Here is a 10,055-nt window from a genome sequence, read left to right on the forward strand (position 1 = left end):
GAAACAGTAACAGCTTAAAAGAACGTCTTCTTGGGCGAGTTGGTCACAATTCATCTCAGCTGGAGCATCGATGTGCCCCAGTCAAAAAAAACCATTGGAACCAATTGGAAATTTTCAAATGGAACCATTTGAAATTTCCAATGGTGTTTTTGGACTCCCAATTGGATCCAACAGGTCACACCATTTGTATACAATGGGTTCAGCAGGAGCAACCAGTTGGATCCAACAGGTCACACCTATTGTATACAGCAACCAGTTGGATCCAACAGGTCACACCTATTGTATACAATGGGTTCAGCAGGAGCAACCAGTTGGTTCCAACAGGTCATGCCCATTAGATACAATGGGTCCAGCAGGAGCAACCAGTTGGATCCAACAGGTCATACCCATTAGATACAATGGGTTCAGCAGGACCAACCATTTGGATACAAAAGGCCAGGCCCATTGTGTACAATGGTTTATGGGACAGACCAATTGGATTTATCAGGTCATACCCATTGGGTACAAACGGTACAGTGGGCCAGACCAACTGGATAACGATGTCAGGCCCATTGGGATCAAGACCAAATGCAGAATTAGTTGCACAGACTGTGACCAGTGGGTTCAATATATTAGATTTTATCTTGCACACTGAATCAATTCTCCACTTGGCCTGAATAGCTGAATCCAACAGATCCTAAAATAAATGGACACAACACAAGAATTCATTTAAACAAATCTTGTTCATGAGATGCAAAGCAAAAAAAAAACACTTCATCCCCTTTCCATTCACATTTCTTCTGCTCCATCGCCTCTAGCTTCTTTTTGCTCCTGCCTGCAAAATGAAACCACCCAAGCCATATTAGGACAAGAAAAAGTGCAAGAGTGGCAGATCGGGCTAGTTGGTATTTTTCCATAATGCGATACAGCGCGAATAAAGACGGGGTTGAAGCGAGACAAGACACCACAGCACTGTGGTGTCTTGTCTCGCTTCGTCCCCGTCTTTATTCGCGCTGTATCGCATTAAAGAAAAAGTGAACAAAAATTTGGTACTGAAGTTAAAATGAGTGTGTATCCTCTCATAAATATCAATGAAAATTTTACTTTACAGAGCTAGGCAGGTTATAAATCCTGCCACTTCATCCATAATCACTGTCCAGGCAGTAAAAAGCTACATGGACTCCGCGAAATGCATACTAGTACCATCGTGCAAACAAACAGGAAAATTCAAAAATTATTCAAAAATTAAATTATAAGTACCTCTTGGCCAGCTTTTCAATGTCGCCCAGCTTTTCGACAACAAAGCGGTTTAGCTGCTTCACAGCCACGTTGAGCATGTGTGCAGGGACACCGTTCTTTTGAAGCCGCTCGCTGTAGCATTCTGGTGACATAGAGAGGAACAGTAGATTATTTACAAAAAGAAATCAGAGGACATTCGCTAAGTTTATCAATGCAAGCTTCCATTCTTGCCTGTACTGTTTTTAGTAGACTTCCAAACTATGATGCAAACGGAATATGTGGTTGCATATTTCCAATACGCTCGTGCTTGCCGCTTATCCTTTGTATATAACCTTACATTCACACCTCCCATGAACACGAGCACTCATTCTATCTTTTCCAACTGCCTCTTAAATTAAGTGGTGCCACAATGCTGTCCTTATATTGTCTTGAAAAATGGTGCTCACAAAGTATAATTTATTGCCATAAGTGTTGCAAAGAATAAACAGTACCCAGTATCACGCTCTATATGCAGGATAGTGACCTTTTTGGATGCTTTTACCATGAAGTGGAGAATGCAATTCGATGAGAAGTAGTTGTGCTCAATGGACACGCTAACGTAATGTCCAAACAGAAGTGGCATGCAAGAAAACACAACCACAGCACAGCCAAAAGGCAACCAACGGTACAATTATGCTACACAAGTGTGTGTAGTCTCTTGTCCCATCTCGTGCACCCATTTGCTAGCTTCCTATCATATATTGATAAAGAAAGGAAGCTAGCTACTTCTGTTTTACCTCCTGATCAATCCTTCCTCTACAAAAGAAGGCAAAATGATTAACATAAATGCAGAGAAAAGTGTCATCACGTCAGGTAGCAAAATTTAAGCAGTCGCATGCAGGGCTGCTTGCAGCTTGGCTAAAAGCTGTAGAACTCAAAATAGCACCCTTTTCCCTTCACATGAAAACATATTTGAGGCCCTTTATAAACAGGTTCATTCCATATCTTCTGTTGTGAGCTTGTCTGCAAGTTTCAGTACGTTGTGCACTGCACATATCACTCTCAGGGTACCCCATGGGTTTCTTCCCACATTTGGTATTGATTCTGAATTTGATTCTTTTGATGTCTAGACTTCCATTACCAACTGCACTGAAAGAAAAAAAAACTGAAGGCAAAAGCTATTACACATAATTAACATTTTATTTCCATACATTTTATTTCCATCGCCTTATCTATTTTGGGAAGAATAGGATTTAAAACCATGCCAAAAGCTTTAAAAGTTTGTGGGCAATGTCTGCCTGTGGAAAAGGGCGTAACAGAATGCAGCGGAGAAAAAATAAATAACTTTGTAAAAGCTTCACCTATTCAAAAACCATGGTGAAAAGCAGTGCTATGTTATTACCCTGAAGGGAACGGTTCCATAGTGCTGCCACACCCCAGATCGCTAGCAGCAGCAGCTCTTTTACAAACATGCTGTCTTTGGGCAGCTGCTGAATTCTTACCCAAGCACTGTTGGATATTTGGATCCCACGTCCAATGTCCACCTGCAGAGATAAAAAGAACAGATCTTGTGTGTTCTACACATGCTCATTCGCCATGCCTGTATCTTCCAACCTGCGTAAAAAGGAGTATTTATAACTTATATTTATAAAGGAGTGCAATAACTGTTTTTATCATCATGCATTGATAAAAAAAAAAGTATGCCAGGGATCTGCTTAGGTGGGCATACTGAGCAGAAACTTAAAATGTTTGCACAGGTAAATTTCATGTACCAGTGTCAAAATATTATTTAGCAAGGGCTGCAAGAGCATGTAAAGCATGGACAAATTAAAGCACATTCAAGATATAAGATGCAGCTATCTGCAGTAATGTTTAAAACGTTACAATTGCATCAGTAAATCTTGTCCAATTATGTTGAAACCACATTCAAATTGTTTCAGGCTTTCGAAGAAGCATTCAGGGATACCATATCCTCTGGACTGGGGAGATGTGAGGCCGCATTTGAGACTGCAGCAGTCTCTATTTCAAGGGGTGCCGATGGATCCGAGCTCATCCATTTTTCCTATCACTTTCTCCTGAAGTCTCTCATTCAGGTCTCTGAGTTTTTTTATTTCCGAGTCTTGCTCTTGCAGGCGTTTCCTGAGGCTGCTCACCTCTGCCAATGCTGCTGACAGAGGATTTTGTTCTGTTTTTCTATTTTGACGCAGCAACTTTTTCTTTTTGCTTTCCAAAACCTTTAAAAGATTTTCTTTATTGGCAGTTTTCTGCTTCTTAGGCTCCTATAAATAAACAAAACACAGAGATTTCTCAGCTTCAGACTCTCAAGAGCCCGGCAGTTGCTGTGTATTGAGGAGCATACATACCACCTCGCGTTCCTCTTGCTCACTCGAGCTGGATCTACAATTCGCCAGAATCGAACACGACGCTGCCTCACTTTAGTTTGCAGGTCTTCTTCGGAGTCTGAAACATTGCCGCACAGATCAATAAATTGCAAGTAAAAATGCATGGGGCTTCTAGACGCTGTAGCAAGTGAAAATGCATCCCGAAAAATGTATTTCAAGAGCGGAGCGGAAATGGAGGCAATTAGTAGCAGACACATCACATACATTTTATTTCTATGCTGAAGATTAAAACCTAGAGTTCCAAAAAATAAAAAAGAGAGCACATATTAATTACACTTCTTGTGATGCACTGACATCACAATGTCAAATAAATAAAATAAATCGGTAAATTTCGGTTCTGAAGCAGTGGCCTGTTATGTTTAAAAGTGCGTTTTTTATTCTTAAAGTGCATCTAGTCTGAATATTCCAAATGAAATTGTGGATACAGGAATGATAAAGGAGCACGCGTTACCTTAACCAGCAAAAAAAATGCGCTCATTACCAAGTCCTTAACTCTGTCAACCAGATTACAGCCTTAACAGATATGCAGTAATGCTACCGCTGTAACAAAAGCCGCTCTTCAGTAGCCTTAATCGTAAGTTTATAGGCCACTTGTTGGCCACGCGGTCGACTCTCCACAAAACACGTGTTCTCCCACTGATAGGGCAGCTTTTCACTGTCAAATTTGTAGCCGGCCATCACAGAAACAAGTGCCTTAACAGCTGCGTCCTGTGAAATGCACACCAGCCACGCTTTAATGATTTATGTCTTATGCGTTCTTACAACTATATATGCGACTCACATTGACCGATCTAACAACCTTCTTAGAGACTCATGCGTTCATACCGCGATATCTGCAACTCACGTTGCGCGATCAAGCAAATTTCGTAGAATAGTGTGTTGCAGTAAATTTACCTGCCCATCAGTTACTCTGCAATGCGCTAAGAATGTCGCTACCGCAGGCACAGAATAATAACAGGTCGAACTTACCTCCAAGCAGCAGTATGCGGGCCTGATAATAGTCCGACGAGCCATCCTCCTCAATCCATTTTACAAAATAAAATGTAGACGCGTAGTCCCCGTCAGCCCTAAAATCAAAATTTTTTACGTATTCTACAGGGACGATGGCGCAGCGCTTATCGTCTTCATACCTAACGTAGGCATGCGTGCCCATTGTGCCGACAGCCAAAAAACTTCCGCTAAGGCTCACGAGGCTGCTACAGTGACCAACTGCCCGCCATGAATGTTGTTGTCGTTGGCTACCGTATTTCTTTTTTTTTTTTTAGCGGCAGCGCCACCTAGCCTAAAAGTCCCCTCTTTTTCTTTCTCTCACTTTTTTTTAAATCTGATTTGCCAGCAGTTATCAAAATTTTACCCCTCCCTCGACTTTTTTCAGGAAACTTTCAACCTCTTCTTTGTTACCACAACATTATAGTATTACAACACACCTCTCATTTAATCAGTAGCAATGACAATGCAACTGGCACCAAAGCGCCAAGGCATCGCACAAAAAATTATTTTATCTCGCAAATTTATCACTCGAGGTTCAAAGCCTATGATTGCTGGATTGACCTTTCTGTGAATGCGGCCGAACTAGCCAAACTGAACTGTAGTCATAGCCGAGGTTCACTGTAGCCGAGGCAACATCGGCAGCAGTGGTCTTTGCTCCGGAATCGCAAGAACGAGGCGTAAGTACGAACGTATATATACCGCATGTGGCCACTACTCGTGCTTCCGAACGCCGCTGACTGATTCTTTAAACATTGTTACACAGGAACTTTCTGCAGCAGACAATAGTAGGCTGCAATCGCCACCAGAAAATATTGAAGGAGCAGGCACAACGGACAAAGAAAGCTGCCAACAGCCATTCGCTGCCAGTGACTGTGAACACGCCACGCCGGGAGGCGCACTCAGTTCAGCGGTACAGAACTCCGGTTCTGTTAGCGAGCCGGATGCAGACGATGGACGTGATGATAACCTGGTGAGTATAGGACGCGATATAGGTTTGACATCATGAATTTCCACATATGATGTGGCAAAGATTCACTATTGAAGCCTTTATCTGGAAAAAGCCATGCCCTGTCATTTTTTGTAACCTTTCCTCTGATAGGCCTTTCTTATCTTTCCCACCTAAATGCTGCGAAATGAAGTGCGTGCATTTGTTTAATTTTTATGTGTGACTTCGAATGTTCTGCTACTATTTTTGCTTGTGCTGATGGAAATGCTATTCTGTTGTGAACACTGGTTATTCTATTGCAAAGTGAGGGCTTCATTCTTTCATGCTGTTTTTGGATAGCTGTTTACTTCGGGCCCCCACTTTCATAAAAAAAATGCACTTTTTTTGTGTTGCATTATGTTGCAGAAATACTTGTACAAACATGCCCATCTGCCTCTCTCACTGAGACATGGTATGTTCAAATAAGTAAAAGATACCTTCTCTGTGTGTGCAGGAACACCATGCCCAGAGTGGGAGCACAAGCCCGAGCTCAAATGATGCTGCACTTGGCAGTCTTTTCCGAGATATTGTGTCATCCAAATTGGCAGTAACAGAAGGTGACATGCTCTTAATGGTCCTCAGGTAGACACTTAACTCGAGGCTGACATTCAGTGCACTTCTCAGCCTTATTGACATGGTCAATGCATTTTTTGGTATCCCTTCACTGCTGTGAATGTGGTCAGCCATGTGGAACATCTGCCATGGCAGATGCACCTTTTTTTGTCCTTTTAAATCTGCCATCACAGTTACGCAAATGTTTAGAAAAATCCACCTTTCTTGATTTGACAAAGCCGCTCAAGTTGAATAATACCTTGTCTGACATTTATGATGGCAGCATGTATCGCAGCTTCGTTGATGCTACTAGTCAAGCTGGCCACAGAATCAGCTTCACACTGAATGCAGATGGCAGTCCTGTATTCAAGTCGAGTGGCACATCGATTTGGCCTATCCAACTCATGATTAATGAGCTGCCACCGACAAAAAGGATGAAAAATTTGGTGTTAGCAGGTCTCTGGTTTGGAAAAGACAAACCCCACATGGGCATCTTTCAAGGTGCCTTTGTGGAGGTCATGAACAAATTATCGCAGGAAGGATTTGACCTTAACTATAAAGGCAGAAAACAAAACTTTAAGGCCTTCTGCATTTGCTGTGCTGTTGATTCTGTGGCCAGAGCCCCCATGCAGGGCGTAACTCAGTTTAATGGATACCATGGCTGCAACTGGTGTCTACAGAAAGGCGAAAGGGTTGGGCGAGCAACGAAATACCCAGTTGAAGATAAAGACAGTGCCGAAAGGAGTGAGGAGCAGATGGTGTCGGATATGGAAACAGCAATAGTCGAGGGCAGACCTGTCAATGGTGTCAAATCTTTCTCCCCACTCATCAACATGCAGCAGTTTAATATAGTCTGGAGCTTTGTTCCAGACTATATGCACTGCGTGCTGTTGGGAATGGGGCGGCAGATTCTGGACTTGTGGTTTGAATCGCCTGGTTCTTCATTCTATTTGGGTCGCTCTCAGGCTGCAATAGACAAACGCCTAATGATCATTGCACCTCCCAGAGATGTGAAACGCACACCTAGACCTACGAAAGAGAGAAGGTGGTGGAAAGCGAAGGAGTTCGAAAACTGGCTGCTTTTCTACAGTGTTCCTGTGCTGGAGGGCATCTTGAGCAGTCAGTACTTGCAGCACTGGGCATGTCTCTTTTGGACTTCTGTGTCCATGCTCAAATCCTCTATGGAAAAGAGTGCATGACATATAACATGCATCAACTTCTTCATATTGGAAAGAGTGTGCGACACTGGGGTCCATTGTGGGCTCACTCTACCTTTCCTTTTGAGGCGGGAAATGGCACCTTGAAGGAGGCTGTGAAGGCTGCCAATGGCATTCCTCACCAGGTATGCCGTGTGTTGCAGATTGAAGGAGTAGTTGAGAAGTGCATTAAAATTACTACTCATCAAGGTGCCATCCAGTACTGTGCCTCACTAGACACAGTATCAACACAGAAAAGTGTATCCATCTCTGGGGGGTTGCGCTTCTTTGGTCGAGGTAGGCCATATGTCCCTTCAGGCAGCACAACAAACAAGGAGCTTGTGGCCGACAACAGTATTGAGTATCCTCGTTTGTTTCAATGTGGCCGTATATTTACCGGCGAAGGCTATGCCAGGAACAAAAAAACAAATAACTCTGTGGTACAGCTCTCAGATGGCAGTTTTGCTGTAATTGTGCGCATTGTCAGTAGTGGTCAAATATTAGCTGTTGTGCAGCCTCTGAAATCCAGGGTATTGAAGTATAACACAGTTGAGATGAAGCACCTCTATAAAGTTATTTCATTCTCCAAGAAACGTGAAGTTGTGCCATTTTCTTCAGTCAGTAACATATGTGTCTTCATGAGCGTTGGAAGTGTATTTATTTCACCTGTTCCTAGTTCCTACACCCTTTAGCCAAAAACATTTTGCTTATGTTTGGTCAAATGTTTTGGGGAATCCCCCAAGGTGGAGTAAATTTGTAATAAGGCAGTAATTACTCATTGGCATCAACCCGAACGCAGCCAAACGGCTACAGAGGAAAGCTATACAGCTTTCTCAGAAACTTCATAGTTAAAGAAAAATTCTTCCTGGTCCGAGGTTCGAACCCGGGACCACCACCTCACCAGAGCAGTCGCTCTACCAGTTGAGCTACCCGGGACGGCAAGCTTATGGTTTCTTAGGTTTCTCCTGAAAGTGTACATGGATTTCGTTCAGGCTATGAGGGACACTGTAGGGGAGGGCTGTGGATAATTTTGACCACCTGAGGTTCTTAAACATGCACTAGTATTACACAGTACGCATGCACCTATCTGTTCGCCTCCATCGAAACATGGCCATGGCACCTGCGTCCTTGGGAAACATTAATCTGAGGTAACATTCTACAGCATTTTCGTATTCTTTAATGTCGCCACCATATGTATGACCACCAAAGTCCAAATTAACCTAAAAACTCGTGTTCAACCTGCAAAACACCTCAGCCACTGTCTATCACAGTTTTAGGGAGTGAATATTTTTTTATATGCAGGGTGTGTGTGCGTGCGTCCATCCGTGCGCGCATGTGTAGAGAGGAATTTAGAGTGTGGAACACCTTCTTCTATATATATATATATATATATATATATATATATATATATATATATATATATATATATATATATATATATATATACAGATTTTTAGGCTAGCTGTTTATAACTGATGTAATGTAAATCTTTTACAATTGAGCAACCATTCGAAGTGATTGCATTTAAATGCAGCTTTGATATAAGTGCATTCCCAAGACCATTTTGACCCCTTCACGCCATTTCATCAAACTTTGCTGTTCACCTGCATCTGATCTCAATTTTTCACTCTTCATCTGCTCCATTTGCACCATCAGCATGTATCAGCACTATTCTGATATCAACATTTACTTTCTGCTGCTCCAGTCTGCTTAAAAACGGCAAATTCATCAATATTGCACCTTAGCTGCATCAAAAAGAAGACGCAGTCACGGAAAAATGACTATTTTTGGAACGATTAAGGGTTTCAGTTCTCAAGCTACTAAAATGTTTCCATAGAATTTAGCAGCCAGTTTTTTCGCACATATAGAGGAAGGAAAGAACTCGGGAGAGGTGGTTAAGTCATATTTTTTGAAGCCGGCTCCCCCCTACTTGGTTGCCGTCTCAGCACGCTTGTGCATGCGCAGTAGGCATCGTAGCATACGATGCCACTTTGCCTAGCGTTATTGTTGGCTGCACCTTCGGCCAAAAACTACCAGCTGTCCTTGCGAAAGGGCATGACTTCTGGCACACTTTTTGGCGTGCAACTTGGATAGCGAGGGCCTCTCCAGAGTTTTCCTTCATTCATGTTCACGCGTCATGTCAGTTGCATCAAAAGGCTGCATGTCAGTTAGCCCTGAAGCGGGCTGAAGAAGTCATATCTTCTGTGTTGAAGAACAAAAGCTTGGAGCAAAGCTTTGCTGGAACAAGGGAATTTCAGCCATGCTGATATCACTTTGTGAGCTTGATGAATTTATAAAAAAAAAAATTCTAAGAAGCGTTGAGATAGTGCCAACATGAAAAAAAGAATGGTTCAAGGAGTTCCAACTAGAACCATTTAGAGGTCCAGTTGGACTGTCCAATTGGAACCAAGATTCCAACTGGAACCAGTTGAGTCCCTTTGGATCCAGTTGGAATTCCAACTGGTTCCAATGGTTTTTTTCCCCCGCAGGGGGGTGCCTGCAGCTTGCAGGCGTCGCGACGGTGATTGGCGACACCGCGGGTTCCCGAGCATCCGCAGGGACATCCCCGCAAGGGGATGATGGTGAACTGTGCATCACCACGGACCCGAGCACCTGCGCCTCGCCGTGCGTGGCATCGCCGTGTCCGGGGAAAAGGGGATCCTGGTGGTTGAGCCGATGCTGAGCGTTTGGACCTTTAAGGCCCCTCGGCGGAAGCAACACACCACTTCGGCC

At 43.2% G+C, this 10,055-nt stretch overlaps 1 protein-coding gene and 1 pseudogene across 2 annotated transcripts; one reads left to right on the plus strand and one right to left on the minus strand.

Annotated features, from left to right (window-relative positions):
- Positions 1-1,926: 1,926 nt before the first annotated feature.
- LOC144093670 (uncharacterized) lies at positions 1,927-5,334 on the minus strand. The gene is made up of 3 exons (XM_077627260.1): positions 4,569-5,334; positions 3,561-3,657; positions 1,927-2,741 (listed from the first exon to the last, which is right to left on the minus strand). The coding sequence occupies exons 1-3, from the start codon at positions 4,750-4,752 to the stop codon at positions 2,696-2,698; spliced, it is 327 nt and encodes a 108-aa protein (XP_077483386.1). The 5' UTR covers positions 4,753-5,334; the 3' UTR covers positions 1,927-2,695.
- Positions 5,335-5,513: 179 nt separating this feature from the next.
- On the plus strand, positions 5,514-8,014 carry LOC144095321 (uncharacterized; annotated as a pseudogene). Its single transcript, XR_013306716.1, has 2 exons — positions 5,514-5,559; positions 6,029-8,014. The product of XR_013306716.1 is annotated as an uncharacterized LOC144095321 (transcript).
- Positions 8,015-10,055: the final 2,041 nt, after the last annotated feature.

This window comes from Amblyomma americanum, chromosome 6 (genome assembly GCF_052857255.1).
Source record: "Amblyomma americanum isolate KBUSLIRL-KWMA chromosome 6, ASM5285725v1, whole genome shotgun sequence".
NCBI classification, from domain to species: Eukaryota; Metazoa; Arthropoda; class Arachnida; order Ixodida; family Ixodidae; genus Amblyomma; species Amblyomma americanum.

Coding starts and splice junctions, on each gene's coding strand:
- LOC144093670 (XM_077627260.1), bottom strand. CDS start 4,752: ATGGGCACGCATGCCTACGTTAGGTATGAAGACGATAAGCGCTGCGCC. Junction 3,658..4,568: donor CCGCATACTGCTGCTTGGAG/GTAAGTTCGACC, acceptor GCAATGTTTCAG/ACTCCGAAGAAGACCTGCAA. Junction 2,742..3,560: donor AGCAAGAGGAACGCGAGGTG/GTATGTATGCTC, acceptor TTATCTCTGCAG/GTGGACATTGGACGTGGGAT.